The 23,663-nt window shown below is 38.0% G+C and overlaps 1 protein-coding gene across 1 annotated transcript; it reads right to left on the bottom strand.

Moving 5' to 3' along the window:
• Positions 1–23,192: 23,192 nt before the first annotated feature.
• Positions 23,193–23,663, bottom strand: LOC110882573. Its single transcript, XM_022130560.1, has one exon. The coding sequence runs from the start codon at positions 23,661–23,663 to the stop codon at positions 23,193–23,195; it is 471 nt and encodes a 156-aa protein (XP_021986252.1).

Here is a 23,663-nt window from a genome sequence, read left to right as displayed (position 1 = left end):
GATAAACTTTTTTTTTTAGAAAAAAGGAACAAGAAAAGTTTTCAACAAAACAATGATTACACAGAAAGGGGGCTACTCAAACGTTATATATACTCACCGCAATAAATAGCATCGGTAACCGCCACAACACCTTTTTCGGATATCACAGCTGTCTAAGCAGCAGCGAGAGTGAAAGCCAACACAAACGTGTTTACACGCGCGCGTGCAAGACACGGACAGTAAAAAACAACTGACAATGACAGACTGTCACTCAGTTTTACTGTACCAGTCTCAATTAAAGTCAAATATTTTCAAAAATCTTACAATGATCAAAATGAATCTTCTTCCGAAAGTTTCCATATTTTAACGCCAAAAAGCATTTCCCTCTTATAAGTCCGTGCCCCACTTATTTGCATAAGTGCAACACTAGACTGGGGGGACTTGAAGGGGTAAGGTCCCAAAAACCTCATAGTAAGTGCTTAGGACCATACCACAACCTCATTTCTAAGTTCTCTTTTTTACCTTGCGCGGCCGCGCACTGGTCTTACAAAAAAAGGCTTAAAAAACAGTCAACACTTGCGCGCCCAAAGGAAATCATAAATCCTTGCGCTTTTTTCCATAAACAAAGGATGGAAATCCTAAAATAAACACTTCCGCTCAATATCCAGACTTGGATATTATTTACCCAAACTTGGGATTTATTCATTCAGCTGATTCCACACGATAAGGAGTCACACCAGATTACAGCAGTAATCTTCTAGAAGGGGTTCAATCGTGCACCACTAAAACGGTTATAACCGTTTGGACACGTGTCGCCATCTCAGGCCTCCCTGAAATCACAACGATAGCATGTAAATGGAGAGTAATCTCCACTTGATCACCTTCCACGTGGCATATCCCCAGCCATAGATCTAACAGCGATCCGTGTGCATCCACGTCGGATCAAGGAGCTGGACGGGAGGAAACGCAACCGCTTACGGGGTTAGCATCTTCCGTCAACTTTTCACTAAAGGGTTTTCCCACCCAAAGACTCCCGGCTATAAATAGGAGAACTATTCAGGTATGAAATTCAAGTTACACACACTTCCTAAATACATGTTCTTCTTCTTCATAATCCATACTTATTCTCACACCGGAGTCGGGTCAAGGAGAGAACCCCCTTCTCCCCTTGGCGAGGCTAACGGTGCTTCTATTTTGCAGAGTTATCAGAGAAGAAGGTCAATCATAATCGAATCAAACGAGAGAGAACAAACCCTTTTTATGCAGATCCAAACCCCCTAGATATTTCGGTTCCGACAATTTATCTAGTGTTTCTTTAGTTCGGCACCGGTATTAATCGGTTTTTACCCTCAAATACCGGTGCCGTACCAGTACCGACCGGTACCGTTCCAGGTATATTCGGTACCGGTACACACTTTTGGGGATTTCGGTAACGGTATTTTCGGTACCGGTTGGTACCAAGCTCATCAAATCCTGTAGCAATGCAAGTAATTGCATCGTTTAGATTACTTTTCATACACACAGTAAGTAAACTGTATTTCGTTTGAATAAGCTTTTATATACACAACAACTTATTTTGCTTTATTTTTTTTTTGTCTTTTTCTGTAATGAATGCATCATAGCATATAAAATTAACTTGGATATTTGGATTATTGATGAGCAATCGTATCAAATCCTGTAATCAAACCGGTATCGTATCGGTACAAAATTTACTATACCAAATCATTTTCGATACCAATTTGATACCCACCTTTTGGCATTTTTAGAATCCTTACTTTCGGTTCGACACCGGTCTAGCACCATACCTGTATTTATTGATTTTTACCTTCAAATACCATACCGTATTGTACCGAGCATTTTTGGTGTCGGTACCTAATTTCGATGATTTTCTGGATCGGTACTTTCGTTGCCGTTATCGGTACCGAGCTCATCCATATTTTAACATGTTCGCACCGTAATAACTGAACTGAAAACAACCGAATTTCCAACGTGTAGGACGTGTGGGTCCTATTATTATATATTAGATTATTTAAAATCGCTTTTTTTAGGACGGAGTGACTATCCTTTTCACAACATTTTTATTTATGTTTTGATATTCGGTATCTGCTTGCCGTTACTGACACGCGTTTTGCAGTCATTGGGTCCCACCGCAACGCGCGGACAGAAAATCAACTAGTTCATGTTAAAAAGCACCAAGAGGACAAAAACAAATTATAACTTCACATAATTTATATACTATTATTTTGCAACATGTTAGTGTAATGTAGAGTTGTAAGTGTGGCTTTAGTTGTGGTTTATGCTATTTTTAGTTGTACCCTTTCTTTGGTTATTTGTACATTATTTATAAATTTATATACTATTAATTTGGAACATTTGTATGCATGTTTCGTTGTAAATTGTGCTTAAGTGGTTGTACCTTAATCAAATAATAGTTTCACTAGTTTACCAAATTCAATCTGTTTTGTATGCATGTATAGTTGTAAATTGTGCTTAAGTGGTTGTACCCTAATCAAATAATGGTTTCATTATCTTACCATATTCAATACTATTAATTTAGAACATTTGTATTCATGTTTCGTTGTAAATTGTGCTTAAGTGGTTGTACCTTAATCAAATAATGGTTTCACTACTTTACCAAATTCAATCTGTTTTGTATGCATGTATGGTTGTAAATTGTGCTTAAGTGGTTGTACCCTAATCAAATAATGGTTTCATTATCTTACCATATTCAATCAGTTTGATCAATTCTAAGTTGTGTTGTTTTATTTGTAAATTATTATTATTTATAATAATCTAATTAATTTAGCCAAAATCTTGTATAAATATAATTTGCAACATATTGATGCAATGGTTGTTATAATGTATGCATTATGGTTTTTCTAGTGGTAATGATATATATTATATATAAATTACGATGAACCTGTCAAACGGGAAAAAATAGACGTGAGTTCATCGTAATGCGCGAGTGCTAGATGAACTTAGTTATTTTATTCTGTGTTTTACGTTTCGGTTTAATTTCTTCGCATTAACACACCGCAACTTCAGTGTCGGTGATCGTTGGCAGTAGTGTGGCATTAGTGCTCGCCCCCGCCGGCAACGCGGGGGCTACTTAATGCTAGTTTATTTGAAAATTAGCTTTATAACATCTTAAATACCCAATAATAAGTGTAACACAAAATCCATAACCAAAATTAAAATTGGTAATTATTAAAAAAAATTAAATTGGTATATCATGAAAAATGAAAGAAAGCATGGTAATAACCAACTTTTGTGTCATATTTAAAACTTTAGGTAAACATGATTTTATAAACTTAAAATCAATATATGTATTCACAATATTGTGTAGATAATTCATTTTGACGTTAATTGGTGGCTTGGGATAAGGTGGTTTCGCCTAAAAGCAACATTAATTGGGTGGCTTGGGATAAGGCGGTTTCGCCTAAAAGTGCATTAATTGGGTGGTTTGGGATAAGGTGGTTTCGCCTAAAAGTGCCGGTTGGCTGGGCTTAATGCCTCTTTCGGATTGCAACCTTAGTCTCCTTGCCAAATGGCATTGGAGATTTAAATCGCAAAAATTGCATCTATGGAATAAAGTCATTTCTGCTTTACATGGGGGTCCAAGTAGGAGAGAGTCCATTCCTTGTAATAAATATATTGGTGGTGTTTGGAAGCAAGTTTCAAAAGTTGGAGATCTCCTAAAATCGAATAATGTTAACCTTGAAAACTTCATTAGAGGTGTGGTTGGAAATGGGAAGCATATCCGCTTCTGGACAGACTTATGGTTCGGGGATTCGTCTCTAATGCTACAGTGCCCTCTTTTATTCAGCTTGGAATCGGACAAGGATGTTTGTGTGGCTGATCGTGTGATGTTGAATAATGGCGCTCTCCTTCCGGTTTGGAGCTGGATTCGCCCTCCTGACACTAGGGCGGAACTGGATGAGTTATTATTCTGCAGCAACGTCCTTCGGGATGGGTCTTTCTCCGAAGCTGAGGACTTGTGGCAATGGACGGGAGATAAAAGTGGATCCTTTTCGGTTCGCTCTGTCCGGTTGTTACTTCATGGTCCTTCTCGTAGCTCTCCGTATAATTTTTTCAAGTGGAACAAATGGCTCCCTCTCAAAGTCAACATCTTTGGCTGGAGGATGGCTCTCAATCGCCTTCCTTCCAAGGATTGTCTTTTGAAAAGGAACATCCAAGTTGTTAACGACCTTTGTCCGTTTTGCTCGGAATCCCCGGAGTCTTTGGAACACTTATTTACCGCCTATCGATGTGCTCATGAAGTGTGGTATATGATTTCCAGCTGGATAAACTCTCCCCAGGTTATGGCTTTCTCGGTCCTCAACATTCTGCGTTTCCATGAGAATATAAATGGGTCTTCGATTTATTGCAAAGCTGTCCAGTCGGTTATCCTCCTCACTTGCTGGGTTTTATGGAAGCATAGGAACAATATCACTTTTAACGGCATGAAGATGAATCTTCAAGGCATCGTCGATGAGGTTAAGGTGTTGGGTTTTCTATGGCTGAAAAGTAGAGCGAAAGGCCTAAATTTATCGAAGCATCAATGGGATAGTTTTTATTTTATGTAATTCGTTGTTGTTTTGTTGTTTCCTAGCTCCTCGCTAGTTTTGTGGAATGAAATTTGCCTTTTTTTTTAACGATCAAAGAATCTTTTATTAATATAACCAGAAAACTTGTTAAGTTACATCAAAACAGAAGGTAGACGGGCAACAAGCTGCGCCGCCAACCCTTTCTGAATTGCAAACCCCAACCTCCCGAACATAAACCCCTGCCCCCTTGGGGTCGAACAATTGCTGTGGATAACCCGTTGAACCCTCGTCAAGAAGTTGATGGCTTCTGGCGCTAGGGAGCCAAAAGTATCAAAGGCAAAAGGGATAAAGACATGTTGGTTCTCTGCGCAAGCTTTAGCGTGCTTATCCACTTTCTTTGATTCTGTCTTTCTTGCTGCTAGTCCAGCTACAAACCCGTTTTCCCTTAAACCAACCAAAGGGGAAACCCCCGTGAGGTCTACACAAGCATGTTTCCCCCAGCCTAGCCAAAGACGAGCAGATCCGCTGGTCGCAGAGTAGATCTCCCTTCCATAGGGTCCGTGAGGAAATTCACAGGGGCCTCTTTCTTAGCAGAAATCCCAGCTCTTCTTAAGATGTCCCTCAAAACATCTCGCACCCAGTCATGCCGATATTTAAACCCAGGGAGCTCTTTACAGTGAACTGCGTGCTCCCCATATTTATCCATACAAGCTTTACGACATATCGGGCAGGTTTCATCTTCTGGGTACATAGGGATCATTAGCCGGTATTTGAGAATGGTTCTATATTCTACTGCCGACATGCATTATCCTAACCCCTCAATCGGGATAACGGTCAAAAATTCCTGAGCATGGGGACCCTTCAGACACTCAAACACCGCCTTCTGGCGGGGTGACAAATCAAGAGCTTCTCCCAGGCTTTGAGCGATTTTGCTAAAAAGTGCATTCGCCAAAGTTTTTTGCGGCTTCGAGGGGGCGGTGTCCTTGTTAGAGAAACCGCCAATATTCAAGTCTGGGAGAGAGACATTTAAGCGTTCGAGCGCTTGTTGATAGTCTGGGTCAAGCCCGACGACCCCACCGTTTCGAAGAATATGATCCTGTAGTTCCCAAGACTGAGCTCTAGACGCCACAAAGGCATAAGCCCCAATATCTCGGGCTGAGAAGAGGCCCATAACAATGACGTTATTTTGAATCTTAGTACTCACACTTCAATTATTGGGGCAGCATAACAATGATGTAAAATGTGACAAAAATTGTATATTCTGATAATCATTATCAACTACCAGTTAAATCGATTTGAATATAATATAAAGAATATAATATTAGTCTCGTATAAAGTCATTACACTTCTATGAAGTATATATTTTAAAATTGCGAGTGATAACTGATAAGAACCATTAATTAGATATTTTGATACGTACAAAGAATTTACAGGGAGGCGAAAAGGAAAACATGTTTGGTATTTAATGAATAGTTGGTGCGCCTAACAATCAATAATAAAACTATTATCATTAAAACAAGAGTAAATTACGTTTTTGGCTTCTGTGGTTATATCACATCTACTATATTAGTCCAAAATAAGAATTTTTAACATATCTGCCCCCATGATCTCTATAACTAACAATTTTGGCCCCTAAGTCTAACCATTTTGGCCCCTATGGTCTCTATAACTAACCATTTTGGCCCCCATGATCTCTAGACTTAGGGGCCAAAATAGTTAGTTATAAAGACCATAGGGGCATATATATTAAAAATTCTTATTTTAGGCTAATATAGTAAATGTGATATAATCACAGGGGCCAAAAACGTAATTTACTCTTAAAACAACTTTAAAAATATTATTCATTATTTCATACCTACTTGGTTTAAATATAACATTTAGGGTGACACATGATCTAGAAAAACTAATTAACTAACAATCAAAAACTTCTTTAAAAATCTGAGGACTATAACAATTGTCACCAAGATGACATGATGATTACAATAACAATATAACATTATTATGAGTATATCTTATGGGCTGTTTTGCAACTTCTGAATGTGTAAGTGCTGAACCAATAAGAGGTCTGAACCATTAAGTGTTGAACCAGTAAGAGATCTGAACCTTTAAAAGCCAATATAGTGCTTAACCCTTCAGAGGCAAATGTCTAACCAATTCAGATTAGAGGTCTTAACCATTCAGACTCAATATAATCCTTAACCATTTAGAGACAAATGTCTGAACCATTCAGACATCTGCTCGCGAAACAAACAGTCTAAACCATTAAGTGCTGAACCAGTAAAATATCTGAATCATTAAAAGCTAAACAAACGGAACCTTATTCTATTTTCAAACATGAGAAGTTGATTTGGATTGTAAATACACAAAAACAGATAAATTCAATACCTGTTCAAAAACAAACTTTATTATATTGATCCATTTAGAAACGGGGAATCACCGAAGTGATCTTCTTGAGCAATACAATTACATAGCAAACCTTTGACCTTTACTTATTTATAAGTTATTTCTTTTTATAAATCAATAGCTAAAGCTAATGCTTTGATATATGTAATTTTATAATCTACTGGGTTTGGTTACAAACAACAGTTAACCGTAGTTTATGGATTCGTGTTCAATTCAATTTAACCTTATTCTAGTTAGTGAAAAGATACACACAAAGTGTTAAAATCAAATAAAAAAACAACAATGTGCCAACTGACGAAGATAGTCAGGTTCTTAAATTTTTTAATTATGGTACAACAAGATTATTGGAATCTTCCCCTTGCCACAGGCGTGGCAAAAAGAGCGAATGATTTCTATATTACTCTGCTGACATGAGACATAGTATGACAAAATGGACACACGTCTACGTTTTATTAGTTATTCTTTTGTTAAAACAAAACTTCAATGTCTAATTTGTCAATTTTCTTGATCAAAATGGTCTTTTTGATGATTTTCCGGTTAGACCATCCGTTACGCATTCACACCCTCGCCAACATGGAAGATTTCTAGATGTGAAACACGGCTCCGCTTGGGCATGACCAGCGTGAAAGATTTTGAGTGTGACTTTGCTCACGCCTTAAAGCTACAAACATAAGGCGCGGGGGGGGGGGGGTGATTTTAATTTTTTCAGCCAATGACATGTGAACGCATCTTCTCGTTGTGTTTATTTATTTATTTTTTATAAATTCATTTAATTTAATATTATTTTAATTAGTAGTGAAATAGTACACACAAAAGTGAAAATAAATGAATCGGAGCTCATGCTTATGTGATAGTGAGATGACAGTCACTTTTTTTTAACGTGACAATGAAAACTAATAAAACCATGACACATAATCTAAGAGAAACTAGTGTATATTTGACTTAGATCAACATGGTGATTTTTATCAAAATGTGAATAATGTACTAAATGATAAAATAACCATATTCCATAGAGTATAGTTTGCTGTTGAATAGGTACATACTGTGTTCTAATTAGAGTATTATTAGTTAATTTAAAATAGTCATTTTCTTTAGAAAATGATTATGTCAAGTATGCATATTTTATTTTTGTTGGTACCCTGTTACCTTTAGCTCCATTTGTGATCTCAAAGATCAAACCTGCTTATCATGAGCATTTGCCAAGGAAGGACTGGTAAAGCATTTGTTGTTAACATTTTCTAAAACATGTGGTGTGTATCAACACCTTATAAGAGAATACCATCCACATGTATGAAATTCTAAAAGATGTACCTTTAGCACATAAACTGCTAGGAATTTTCTGAATACTATGTGGATGAAATACCGTCTTTATCGTTTGCAGGATTTCCTCTTCATCCTTGTCACAAAAGCGGGATTAAAAGAAATTCTGTACATAAGAGCAAGCTATGACCAATGGCACTGACAGCGCCACCTCTTACTGCTAAATTCTTCCCGAAACTTCACCCTCAACACCAAATTTCGTGTTATCTTATCTCAATACAAAATTCTCTCCTCTCCTTTTCTTTTAAAACACGTTTCATCACATTCATTTGATTGTTTGACCGATTCAAACAATTACATCGACCTCAAAAGATTTTCCAATCACAATCAATATCTTCGGCTACATCATATTCAAACGAAGAATACGACTTCAAAATCATCACTTCTACTACGTTTAGAGATTTTTTTTTGGCCGGTCCCAATTTACGTTCAAAATCAAAATCATACAGTATTGCATATGTGGGATTAATGATTAGGATGCGTTAAATTGTATGTTTATTGAGAAATGTGACAAGAGGAATTACACACGTCTAGACTACTCAAACGATTGTTCTATGTGTCATGGTTTTGAACAATTTGTCCATCTTAATGATTAATAATTCAGTTTATAATTAAGCTAGTATTTTTTCACTAAGGTTAGAAATGCCATTTTGGTTTTGAAACAAGGAAAATGATTCCATATTGGAGCTAAGGAGTTCTTAACTGAGGCGGAACTATCCACACTTGTGGGTGGATGGCCGCATCCCTTGAAAAAAATATTTTTTAGTATTAATTTTTCGGTAAAATCTCGACCGCACCCCTTGAAATTTTTCACCCGCACCCCTTGGAAATTTCAATTGCCCCCATTCGACAAAAAAATCATATTTTAATTTATAAAAAATTGTAACAAACACTGTTTTCTATAAAAATATAACCTAAACACTGACTTTTATAATAATATAACATCATTTATAAGTTTGTAACCCACTTATTAAACAATTTAGCCCAACCCAAGCCCACTTAACCCAAACCAACAAAATTTGAACTATAATAAAATAACCCAACCCAAACCGCCCTTCCTATTCCGTTTCTCCCGCTCTCTCTCGTGACCTCGTCTGCCTCTGCGATCCTCTTCCACAACGACGCAACAACCAACAACAGCCATCCAACTCCAATTTCTTGCCGGAAATCGCAAACATCCGGCCACCAAACTTAACGGAATCCAAATAATACAAGGTACCTACGTTTTTTAATGTTATTGTTGTTTTATTTTGTTTTTTTAGAAGAAATAGAGTTATAGAGATGATAAAAAATGTTTGAAATTTTATGTATTTTGATGTTTTTTGGTTGTTCTAGACTTTAACAGGGTGATTTTGTTGTTTAGATGAGTTTTTGGTTGTTACAACTTAAAACACATAAGTAATCGACAATTACTAAGTCTTGAAAAGAAAATTGAAAATTTTGAAGCTATAACTTATGGAGCAATTCATATGTTTACTACTTTAGTGTTGTTTTATGAACTTATGGATCGATTTATATGTTTGGATAGATTTATAAATTGAAAAGTGGCTCTAGATGATGTTTTAGAAAGATTTCAAAAAAATGAAAACCCATACGTCGACATTTTAAATATGTTTATAACGACGTTTGGCGTATTTTTGATGATTATATAAATTTTAGCTTGATGTACTTTTGTTTTTTACATGACCCGACCCGAACCGACCGAATCTGACCCGATATGAACCGAAATTTTTTTATATACCTATGGGCCTAAAATCTTTAAAAATTTTCCTATGGTAATATTAGCGATAGCAACCGTTTTATCCTATGGGACACAGGTAAGACCCAATATAGTAACACCTCACACCAAATCAACATAAAGGGCACCAAACACCATGTTGGGGCGCCACTAGGAGGAACAACGGCTGTGAAGGGGGAAGGGTAAGGCTGGCATATCGTGTCAACCCGACCTGTTAAGACACGAACACGATAAGACACGGCCCGAAACAGGTAAACACGAACACGACACGAAACGAAATCTTATCGTGTCAAATTTTTAAAACACGGACACGAACCTGATAATAAACAAGTTACACGAAACGACCTGTTAAGACACGAAAAATTACCAACGTATCATACATCTGTTAAGACACGAACAACACATGTTAAGACATGAACACAACATGTTACTACATGTTTGATATTTAGCCATTAATAGGTCTTAACATGTATTGTATAATGGTCTTAAGTCTTAAGAGGTCTTAACATGTCATATCGTGTCTGGCATGACCTGATAAGACACGAACATGACCTGTTAAGACACGAACATGATAAGACACGAACACGAAATAGGTAAACACGAACATGACACAAAATTAAATAGGTTTTATCGTGTCGACCTGTTATAGACACGAAACCTGTTAAGGTTAAACACGAAACCTGTTAACTTTATGTAGGTTAGTGTCGTGTTATCGTGTTCGTGTCAAAATTGCCAGCCTTAGGGAAGGGAAGATGTGGTCCACCAATGCAACCAATCACCAATTTCTATTTTTTTAACGGTGGAGGTATCCACACATCCCCCCAAAAGTATCTACACATCCCCTAACCCTATACGCCCCTTATTGCCCAATACGCCTCAAACTGACCCCACCCATATGCCCCTCATTGCCCAATACGTTTGAAAATGATCCCTACCATCTAATTAATGCCAATCATTGGGTGTCAACCAATGATTACCTAATGATTGGGATGTAAGGAACTTTATTTTGATAGGGTTTTTGTATGAGGAAGTTGTGAAATATTTATATAAAAATTAATATTTTTTTTTATAAAATGTTGTTATAAAAAATTGTGTTAGTATTGTAAAACTTCATATTTTTATATTTTTATGAAATGAATTGTGTATATTTTTAATAAAAAATGTGCATATGTTTTTTTATTAAGTATTATTATTAAAAACTTCACATTTTTATGAAATGAATTGTGTATATTATAAAATGTCAAATTTTTATATGTATTATTAAATGTCAATTTTTTTATAAAACGAATTGTATATATTATAACAAAGTTTTTTATTTATGAATTATTATTATTATTATTATTATTATTATTATTATTATTATTATTATTATTATTATTATTATGAAATGAATTGTATATATTATAACAAATTTTTATGAAATGAATTGGTATTTAATAAACCAACCTTTGCCCAGTTGGTAAATAATAATCCAACCTATAGAATTGGTATATAATAATCCTACCTATCAATATGTTGTTACTCAATGAACCTCCGTTAGTTTTTTTTAACTGAAGTTAGTTTTTAAGTTTTATTTATTACACAAATAGTCCCTGTAGTTATAAGTTACTAGTTTTAAGTTTTATTTATTACACAAACAGTCCCTGTAGTTATAAAAAAATCATAAAAATCATAAAAAATCATAAAAATTCTAAAAAAATCAAAAAAATCTTATAAAATCAAAAATATTATAAAAAATCAAAAAAATTCTAAAAAATCAAAAAATTCAAAAAAATCAAAAAAATCATAAAAATTCTAAAAAATCAAAAAAATCGATTTATAAAATTAACGTGTTTTGCTTTACGGAAATTTTACGAAAAACGGGCAGAGTTTCCTCTGTTTTTGGACGACCCCGACAACACAAGTTGTCGATATAATATTCAAAACTCAACAATCAATGAAGCATTAAATATCTAGACGATTTATATATGATTTATACAAAACTAAAATGAAACTTAAACTAATAAACTCTTACCGGAACCGAGACGACTACGTGACCCAAACTGACCCGACTAGACCCGAAACCAAGTAAACCCAAATCAATTGTAACAAACCGGACCTGAATCGAACCCCATCACCACCGCCAATTGCCGCCTACCCACCACCATCTAACCCCATCACCACCGCCAATTGCTGCCGCCACCATTACAAACAGATCTGAGCGATTCAAAGCCACCATCACAAACAGATCTGCTGCCAATTGCCGACTACGTGACCAAACTGACCCTGCCAACACCATCTCTTCCTCTTCTAATCGGCAACCACCACCATCCAGCCGCCACTTGCTTGACATCACCACCATCTCGCCATCTCTCTCCCATTCAAAGCCACCATCACTAATACCACCAAGCCCCCGCCACCACCATCACCCGCCTAAAAACCTGCAAATCGAACCATGGAATCGATTGAAAAACGATTCAATATGTGAGATCCCTTAGAGCAGTGTCGTGCAGATCTGATTATCTGATTTCAGATTTGATTTTTGAAAAAGATGTTGGGTTAGAAGAGGGTGTTGACAGGCAGCGATGTGGGTGGTGGTGAGGGTTGGGGATGGTCGGCTGGTGGTGAGGGTTGGGGATGGTTACCAATTTTGTGTAAATAATGATCATATGTATTTATATATATTATTTATATTGAATATCAATAAAAAATAGATTTAAGGAATTAATTATGGATTTTTTTGATTTTTTAGAATTTTTATGATTTTTAGAATTTTTTTGATTTTTTACAATTTTTTTGATTTTTTATAATTTTTTTGATTTTATAAGATTTTTTTGATTTTTTTAGAATTTTTATGATTTTTTATGATTTTTATGATTTTTTTTATAACTACAGGGACTGTTTGTGTAATAAATAAAACTTAAAACTAGTAACTTATAACTACAGGGACTGTTTGTGTAATAAATAAAACTTAAAAACTAACTTCAGTTAAAAAAAACTAACGGAGGTTCATTGAGTACCAACATATTGATAGGTAGGATTATTATATACCAATTCTATAGGTTGGATTATTATTTACCAACTGGGCAAAGGTTGGTTTATTAAATACCAATTTTCCTTATTATTATTATGTCTTTAATTGTCAAATTTTTTAAATGTCAAATTTTTATTAAACGAGTTTTATTTAATATTACTAAATGAGTATTATAACGTCTTTAATTGTCAAATTTTATTAAATGGGTATATTATAACGTTTTATTAAATGTCAACTTTTTTATTTATCAATTATTATTATGTGTTTAATTGTTTCCATAACGCAATGTGTATGTTATAAAATGTCAAATTTTTATGTCTTTAATTGTTTTTCACTTGTCGTTTATTAACCATAACGCAACAAGAAACGTAATTCAAAATGTAATTAAACATCGTTTTATATTAATACACAAAACAAGTAACTTTGATACAAAATGTAACGACTAAACCCTAAACCCTAAATCGCTAATTGTTACATATTCTTGAATTCCTGTACAGGAAAACGATGGGTGCAGCATACACAATTTTGAGACAGGCCGGTTGTCTTGAAATTGCATACCGAACCCTACCTTCCAACGGGATTTCTGCTTCACATCTACCACATTTCAATGGCACAAGGGATCAGGAGGTTGGAGCAGTGGAGTCGGCATTTCGTTTATTAACCACCGTCCAGTCTTCCGCGTCCCCTCGGGATGGTGAGTGCAGTGGCATTCCCGTTGGTGGAAGGCTCATGAGAACACTAATGAACTCCTCTCTTGGAAGGACATGTTACGGGGCGGACCGCGTTGGCTAGCGTCACTAGGAGCTGACGAGGCAACAGGCTACTCCGATTACACGTAATCCTATATCAGCGTTCTAGTGCATGAATTTGAAATACGAACGTAGTTTCTCCATAAGGATTACGCTACCACCACCGTCAAAACACCGACTCTCGATATCCTGTTAATAAAAAAAATACAATTTAGCATTAGACTTGACATTCGAAAATATATTGTAAAAATAAAAAAAAATAAAAAACCAATTCAAGCACCCCCACAACCACCACCCACCACGACACCACCATAGCCCACCACCACCCTTAACCACCTCATCTACCTCCATAGCCGACCTACCACCACCACCACCACCACAGCCGACCCACCACCACCACCATAGCCGACCCACCACCACCACCACCACTACCACCCCAGCCGACCCACCACCACCACCACCACCCCAGCCGACCCACCACCACCACCACCACCCCAGCCGACCCACCTCCACCACCACAACCACAATCCCAACACCACCACAAACAGCCAAAATAAAACCACAAAAAAACAAACCTTGAATATTCCGACCGTATAAAGCGATACGAGAGCGAAAACTATACGAGAGACGCGTGTGGTCCCCTTCCGGATTGTCATCGTGTGGTCCAGAACTCGGTCCAAAAAAAACCTTTACATATGTACTTGTGACCAGCTTTGTTCGTTTTAACTATAAAAAGAAACTGAAGTTCAATGAGATGCGTATGGGTCGATGAGACGCGTATGGAATTGAAGTGTAATAAATGTTCCTGTCAACTTTTCAGAAAAAGTAGATGTATACGGGTCTCATCGGGCTATACGAAGCGTGTTCCCTTAAACGTTGTTAGTTTCCGTACCCCAATACGCGCATATGGCCCTATGAGCGGCTTATCGAGTTGTTTTTTTTAAAGCTTGTATACGTATCAAAAGTTGCAAATGAAATATACACCATCTTCACAATCACAAATTCACAATGGTTGTTTGCAAATGTGGTAGGACGGCTGCACTAAGAACATCTTGGACTTAATCTAATCCCGGACGTCAATTTTACACTTGCCATAGTATGGTATGTTTTTAATCCAATACCCATACCTGGTTATAAAAATATAAATTAAAAAAAAATCGGGTATATAGTCAGGTATTTTTGTCATCCTTACTTTGAAACACTAATTCCTCTTCCGTGTCAGCGTTCTAAGTGTAACTTCTTTGTGTGGCACGATCCTCCTATGTGTCATCGGGCATGTGTGGTCATCAAAGGACTGATGGATACGAAGGCTGTGCTTGAAAACGAAGTCAAGTATTTGAGAGAGGAGGTTCGAATGTATAAATTGCAAGAAGCGGAATTTGAAGATAATCATTCAAGGATTGTTCGTAAGAGGGAAAGTTGTTTGATAATCAGTTGGATTTTTTTTGTGTTGTTTGTCTTGTTATTTTTCATTGTTAGTATTTAAGTTTATGCAAGACATGTAATCGAATATTAGTTATAAATGTCATTTTTTAATATTATTATAAATATTAAGTTTTTTAAAAAAATGTTGTTTTTTTATAATAAGTCGACTAAGCATAAATAACAAAACGAACAAACACTGTTTAAACATACCAAAATGAAATAAATACTTGTCCATAGATGCCCAACATAAGTAAAATAAATAAAAAGAAATAAATATTTGTTCATACATGCCCACAAATGTTTAACAAATAAAGTTCACCCAACAAATAGAAATATTAATCCTCCATGTCCTCACCGGTGTCGTCAGAATCATCCCCACCACCTGTCATATGGATCTACGTAGCGGGTGTGCCTGCCTACGTCCCGGATGGGTCTGCCTCCATGTCGGTACCCGGATAAACTCGTGGATGTGGCGGGGGTTGAACTGCCAACCCCACCTGGGTACGTCTCTCGGCCTCACTAGTCATCACCCACTCCATCAAATCCTCCATCCGGTCCATCCGCCTGTCCATCCGCTGAAACTACTGTGTCCAGTTCGCCATCATACCGTCCTGACCCACCACCAGCCTCTCAAGGAGATGTTGGGTGGACTGAGGCAACCTCCCTGCATGCATGATAAACGCGTCGTGGAATCTGTGGCGGCTCCTGCGGATGCCCCTGGTCAACCTGAGGCTCCACGTCTCCATCCATAACAGGCACGTCAACAACATGCGGCATCTCCACCTCCCCAGCCTCGAGCTGTGCCTGGTGGACTATCGGGTCGGGTACAAAACTCTGTCCATCATTGTCAACAAACCGATGCCCGAGATCCGGAAAGTTCACCGCAATCTTCATCCCTCTCATCGTCCTAAGATCTAAGGGCTCGGGAGGTGTTGGGGCCGGCATATCCTCAAGGAATGGGAAATACTGGCCACAATGCTAGGCAATACGCGTGATAACGCCCCTCCAATCAAACGGCTATGCCTCTGCCGTTTGCCGTACGAGGTGAAATACTCCTTCAGACAGTGATGGAGGCCGCACGGTGTGCCCGTATATAAGCAGTACAGAAAGAACAGATCCACCTTCGTGACCTACTCGTTGCTTTTGCCCCGCGCAGAGATCGATGTGGCAATGCAGCGGTGTATGTAATGAACGAGTGGGTCAGGAATCGCCGATACTCGGGCCTTCTTACCGAAGGGTTCAGAACATAGGGTGGGCCATGATGCAAACAACTGATCATCAGGCGTAGCCGTGATCGCGGTGGTATAGATGTCCTGAACCAACTACTCCTCGGTATAGAACCCGGTGGCAACAACAAACTGACGCAGCGACATATTTTGTCGCTGCCCGAACAAACAGAAAGATACCTTGGGAGGCGGTGGTTCCACGTTCGGATCGTCCATACCGAATTGGGACGGTCAGCCGGCCGTGGACGAAGCACGAACGTGGACAGAAACTCCACCATCATGGTCCTATAAGATGGCCCAGCCCCCACCGAAAACATGCGATCCCACGGGGAATTCTCCATGATCAAATCCCGGGCCCTCTCCTCCTCCCCGACCTCCCGTAAAGCATCCCATGACAACAACCTCTGCTGCCCACCTTCATTTGTTGCAACCTAATAAAACGTTTATACTCCCTAGAATTGTTCGGGTAGTCCATATAGGGAATACCCGAACAATCACCCTCGGCCATCTCATCGAATCCAGGCATCTGTCGCGCACCAAACTCCTCCTGGTCTGACGACATATCTGCAAAAATTAATATATAACACGTGTCATATTATAAACTTTTTACAATTTTTATAAACTTGTAATATATTTATTAACGAATTTTATAGGCAACCTACCACCACCACCACACCCGACCCGCCGCCACCACCACCAAACCCGACCCGCCGCCACCACCACCAAACCTGACCCGCCGCCACCACCACCACAGCCTACCCCCAACCACCACCACCACCAAAGCCGACCCCCAACCACCATCACCACAGTCGACCCCCAACCACCACCACCAGAGCCGACCCCCAACCACCACCACCACAGCCGACCCCCAACAATGGTGAAACCATAACACACATTAAACCATAACCGCCACCGTCAAACACTAACTGCCACCGTCAAAAACTAACCGCCACCGTCAAACCCTAACCGCCACCGTCAAACACCAACCGCCACCGTCAAACACCACCACCCTCACCGTCAAACACCGCCACCCTCACCATCAGACACCACCACAGGCCAAAATTAAAAAAAAAATCAAAAAAAGACAAAGGAAAGATGAAATGAGACACTAACCTTTTATGAAAATCTAGACCGTATAACTTGATACGAGAGAGATCGAACGATATGAGAGAGAGCGTTTGTATGTGTGTTCTTGGTGTTTTAGTGTGTGGGTTTTGAACTTCTAGATCTATTCTCCTATTAGTCAAACTTGAAAAGCAGTTTTGGGATCGATGAGAGCGTATGGATCTATGAGAGGCGTATAATGTTTTTTTTTTTCTTTTTTAATCTTTGAAATTTAGTATAAGAGAATTAACAATCAGTATAATCAATGGGTGAGACACGTGTCCCAGTGGAAGGGACAGGTGCATTTAACGGAGAGATCACGAGTTCGATCCAGGCGGACAACTGGTTTGAGGCGGGTTTTTTGCATTTTTTTGGGGATCAATGAGAGGCGTATGGATCTATGAGAGGCTATAGGAGGTTTTTTTTCTTTTTTAAATTTACTAAATAAATTTCCTTTAATGTTTATTTATAGGTTATAACAGAAAATTATTAAATGAATAATTATCTTAATATATTAATTAAACATTAAAGGAAGTTTATTAATTAAATAAATTTCCGTTAATGTTTATTTATAGGTTATAACAGATAATTTTCAAATCAATCAAAACAGAAAAATTAATTAAACAATTAAAACAAAAAAAATTAATTAAACACAATTCATGTCGTTAATAATAATGAAGTTTTAAATAAGAAGTTTTGAATAGTTTTAAACAACAACAACAACAACAAAACATATGCACATATTGAGTTGCTCATTGACCAATAAGCCTCTCCCGGTGGACACAATATGAGTGTCTCATTGACTAATAAGCCTCCATTGGTTGAACTATTCCACCTTTGATAAAAGTGGAAACCATCAGGGAGACTTATTGGTCAATGAGACACTCATAATGTGTCCACCAGGGGAGGCTTATTGGTCAATGAGCACCTTATAGGAGTTGTATACGGGTCTTATTGTCCTATACGATTCATATGCTATTAATTTTTTTAAAAATGTTCTGAGGTAATTATCGGTTTTTATGTTATAAACACCCTAATTAATATATTTTTTTAATAAAAAAATTGTTGCGTACACTATATTTGACGGATGTCACATCTTTGCCAAGTTAACAAATTCTTTTTCGTGGAATTCTATTACTGCCTAGTAACGCCCTACCCTGTGTAATACGAGACATGTACATTGTCACCCATTCCATAGCTTCTATACTTCGGTGAGGTATTTCAAAGTCCATTTCGTACCGGCATCGGGCAATCATCCGTTAACTTAGCCATGATGAAATAGAAACCTTCGACATAAGCGATCGATAAAATGGAATGGTTCGGGTAAACCTCCGGACCATCGAACAAACGGGAAGTAAGTTTGACAAGCACCATTGCTTAAATACGTTAAAATACGTTAAAAATACGTTAAAAATACGTTAAAATAAGCTGTAATACGTCAAAATACCCGGTAAGTTTCAGTAAATTCAGGGGTTTTAGGGCTTTCTTCAATTTCCAACATTTAGGGATTTATTCAACGGGTAGATCAGAACTCGCCTACCCGTTCCAACCCGAACCCGTTTTGGCCCGAACCCGCTTTGATCCGAACCCGTTTTGACCCGTGACCCTACCCGACCCCCGGCCTGACCCGTTTGCCGGGTCTAGTTATATCATCGTCTTTTTTTTAAAAAAAAATGTGCATATGTTTTTTTATTAAGTATTATTATTATTATTATTATTATTATTATTATTATTTAAAACTTCATATTTTATGAAATGAATTGTGTGTATTATAAAATGTCAAATTTTTTATTTATCAGTTATTATGTCTTTAATTGTTTTTCACTTGTCATTTATTAACCATAACGCAATAAATACACGAAACATCGTTTTATATTAATACACAAAATATGTCACTTTAATACAAAATGTAACGACTAAACCCTAAACCTTAAATCGCTAACTGTTACACATTCTTAAATTCTTGCAAACTGTATCGGTTATTCAGATCTCTTTTCGGTCACCATATTGTTGCTATCAAGTTTAAGGATGCATTCCACGGTAAACGTGCTTTCCGCTTCCCCATTACCACATGAAGAACCTTCGACCTGATCTGGCGCTCCCTCGTTGTTGTAGAAGGAGTTCTCCCTCGAGATTGGTGATGCAGAAGCATTGTCTTTGGTGGACGTTCCAGTGCATAAATCTGGAATACGAACGCAGTTAAGCGTTTGTATATGAAATATGAACGCAGTGTACTTCTCCATAAGGATTACGCTACCACCACCATCAAAACACCGATTTTCGATATCTTGTTAATAAAACATACAATCCCTGCCTAACCACCACCACAGCCGCCGAACCACCACCACCACAGCCACCACCATACCCGCCTAACCACCACCACAACCACCACCATCACCACAACCGTCAATCCCCACCACCATAACCACCACCACAGCCACCACCACACCCGCCTAACCACCACCACAACCAACACCACAGCCGTCAATCCCCACCACCACCACCACCACCACCACAGCCGTCGATCCCCACCGCCGTCAATCCCCACCGCCGTCAATCCCCAACCACCGTCAAACCCAGCACCACCACAAACGGCGGAAATAAAACCCAAAAATAAAAAAAGGTTGAAGGTTAAGCAATAAAATTTGGAATACAAACTAACCTTCATCGTGCGGTCCAGAGTTTGCCTTGTGAAAATCGTGTGGTCCAGAGCGTTTGTGTGTGTGTTCTTGGTGTTTTAGTGTGTGGGTTTTGAATTTTAGATCTATTTACCTCTTTATTGAAGCTGGAAAAGGTGTTTGGGGTCAATGAGAGGTGTATGGGTCAATGAGAGGCGTATATGAGTTGTTTTTTTTTTTCTTTTTGAATCTTTGAAACTTAGTATAAGAGAAAAAAGAATCGGGATAATCAACGGGTGAGACACTTGTCCCAGTGGAAGGGACGGGTGCATTTAACTTAGAGGTCACGAGTTCGAGCCGCGTTGAAACTGGTTTAGGGCCGGTTTTTTTGCATTTTTTGAGATTTTTTATTATTCATTTATTTATATTAAAATTAATTCCTTTTATTAAAAAAAAGAAAAACAGATTTCATTTTTATTTTGAGTCAACAATTTTAAATCCTTTTAAAACAATAGTTTTCTTTTATTTTGTATTCCTTTCTTTTATATGAAGCACTTTAATTAAATTTTTTTATAAAAAAATTGTTGCGTACACTATATTTGACGGATGTTACAATATATTTAAATTATATTAAAGAGAAACATTAATAAATTTGTTACGTACACTATGTTTCACGGATGCTACACCTAATACAAGTCAATAACTTCTTTTTGTCGAGTTCTATTACTACGTAGTAACACCCTACCCTGTGCAATACGAGACATGTACATTGTCTCCCATTCCCTAGCTTCCATACTTCAGTATATATTCCAAAGTCCATTTGGTTCTGGCATCGGGCTATCATCCGTTAACTTAACCATGATGAAATGGCCACCTTCGACATAAGCGATCGTTAAAATAGAATGGTTTGGGTAAACCTGCGGTCCATCGAACATCGGGAAGTAAGTTTGACAAACACCATTGCTTAAATGTTGAACAATCACACCAAATTTTTGAGCCACCAACAACCCTGTGTAGGGCAACACCATCCAGCATGCCTTTGGTGCAGGTTAACCATTTAACCAATTTATCGACCGATACACATTATTGTAACATCCCTTGTCCAATGATTCGAGTATATGCCCCCAACGCTTTTTGTTAATGAACATTTCGTCGAGTAGCTCTTGGCGGACCCACTTCCATTGTTTCTGGTCCAACCCCAAACCCATAGCTATGGATCGAAACCCACAGTTACCGTCTGGCTAGGCATCTTCGATATGTGTTATGTATCTCCGATAGCTAGATGGAAGCCAATCCTTAAAACGCTCGATCATGTTTTTGTACCTCTAATTGGCAAAAAAATAAAAAACTCAAAAATATTAAAAAATAAAAAAATTGAAAAAGAATTCTAAAAATATGTACGTATGTACGTATGTACCTGTGCCCGGCCAACAGTGGAAAGTCTTTATCTATAATCGGAATTGTATTTTTTTCTTTGCTTTTCTTTGAACGACTACGTCGCACATTTGGCTTTTGAGTGTAGTCGTTCCTCTGTGATTCGGGTTGTTTATCTTTTCATCTCGCAAGGTCTTCATTCTTTTGTTGTTTTGCTTTCGTAGTTGGGCGGCCCCGGGTATCTTGTTGTACCTCAGGGGGTTGATGGTCAGTCATACTTGGATTCAACACCACTTTCATCTTCGACAACATACTTCTTAACACTAGAGGTGGTTGCGCCTGTAGTTGCTGTGTGAGTCTATCCATTTCCGCCTGAATATTACAATCGTCTTGATTAACTTCTTCTGTCCAAAAATCAAGTTTTGTCCAGAATTTGTCTATCGCGGCAAGTGGAATTTTGCAACCTGTTTTTCAGGAATCATTGTTAAAACATGAAGTATAATGATGATTATATTCTATGGATCGAAGCATATGTTATATTTGTTATGTTACCTGTACTTTCCCACCACTCCATCTGACAAGCACATGGCAACCCATAACCCGTAGAAAGCTGGTGGCCACAAGTCCCCCTACCCTAAACGCATGTAGCTTTTTACTCTCGACAACCAACAACTCTAAGGCTTTTTGGGAAACATTACCGTGTAGGTTGTCAAAAAACGGTATTCTGTGGTCCCCCATTTGCACGGACCTGCTCTCCTGAAAACTAAGTTTTATTTGTATGTGTTGTGACTCTACAACTTTGCCAACAAGCCACACAAGTCTATGGAGCGAGTTGTTTGGCCCTTTAATGTATCTCTTAAACTTAGAATGCTGGCTTTCAACTCTGTTGGTTGTATGTTGACCAAAATTGGGGACTGTGTTAGTCCAAGCTGAAACGAACTTTTCTTTATAATCTTTCAGCCACACATTATACATATAATCCAGAACATCTGAAAAAAATTAAATACAACGATTTGTAATGTTTGTATGTATATATGTATGGATGGATGTATGTAAACTAATATAATATGTACATGATCGTTCGTCGTTAGTCAGTCGCGTGAAAAGCCGCTCAAAGTTATAATTGTATAGCGTCGGTGGGAGAACTACACAGTCGAGACCAAGAAAGCTTGAATATTTTCTAGTCTTCATCCGTAAATTTTGCCCGACAATGTTTTAGAATATTCTGTGAGATGTGCCACCTACATAGCAATTTGGAAGCTTTTGGGAATACTTTATCGCAAGCATTCATCAAAGCTTGATCCCTATCTGTTACAATTACACGTGGCTCTATACAATCTACCAACAATTCTTTGAGCTTCTCCAGGACCCATAAGAAGTTATCTTTTTTTTTTCTTTAATTAGAGACAAAGACATGAGCCACACAAAAAGACTTATGTGTCGATGTCACACCCACAACTTGAATAAACAGAAGCTTATACTCATTCGTCTTGTAGGTAGCATCAATCATCAACACATGTGGGAATGCACGCCACATGTTGTACGAGTCCGGATGAACGAAAAAAACCTCCTCGACCGCGTTTGTGGAGGGATTCACCCTGGTGAAATAAACGTACCTTTCTTCTTGCAACGTGCTCTCCAATATCTGCATTGGAGTTCGATCGCCGTACATTTTGAGTTTAATCTTTTTTTTTTATCATGTTTTGTACGTCTGTAGAATGCACACGCTGTGTGGGTTTTGTTTTCTTATGGTTAAATGTATATCTGTAGGCTCCATGGTTTGCAGATAAAGTCTTTCCACCAGTGATTCTTCATCCGGGGTCAGCCTTCTAGCAAACGCGTGGCCCTCGAGAAATTCAGCAGGCTCATGGTTATGAATGTTTTTCTTCTCCACTAGGCTCCAATTACCACTACTTGAGTCTAGTTTCCCTATCAGTCTAAAAGGACAGCCAACCTTTTTGCTACCGGAATGCTGAACTGTTGCTTTACTTTTGGGTTCGCCGCCACGATCGCATTGCAACCATATCTTCACTGTCCTTGCTGATGAACCTTTGCCTTTTGTTATCATTCGTTGGGTCACAACGACGTAACCTTTCGCAATTTCTCTTTTGTAAACCCAATTCTTCAACTCTTCAAGTAACCTAAATCCCTCAAAAAAAAGGTACAT

The sequence above is a fragment of the Helianthus annuus genome, chromosome 10 (assembly GCF_002127325.2).
Source record: "Helianthus annuus cultivar XRQ/B chromosome 10, HanXRQr2.0-SUNRISE, whole genome shotgun sequence".
Lineage (NCBI taxonomy): Eukaryota > Viridiplantae > Streptophyta > Magnoliopsida > Asterales > Asteraceae > Helianthus > Helianthus annuus.
Note: the sequence above shows the minus strand (reverse complement) of the source record. Positions and strands in the feature narration are given on the sequence as shown.

Bases quoted from the DNA above. Each gene is read 5' to 3' on its own strand.
- LOC110882573 (XM_022130560.1), bottom strand. From the start codon at position 23,663: ATGTACCTTTTTTTTGAGGGATTTAGGTTACTTGAAGAGTTGAAGAAT.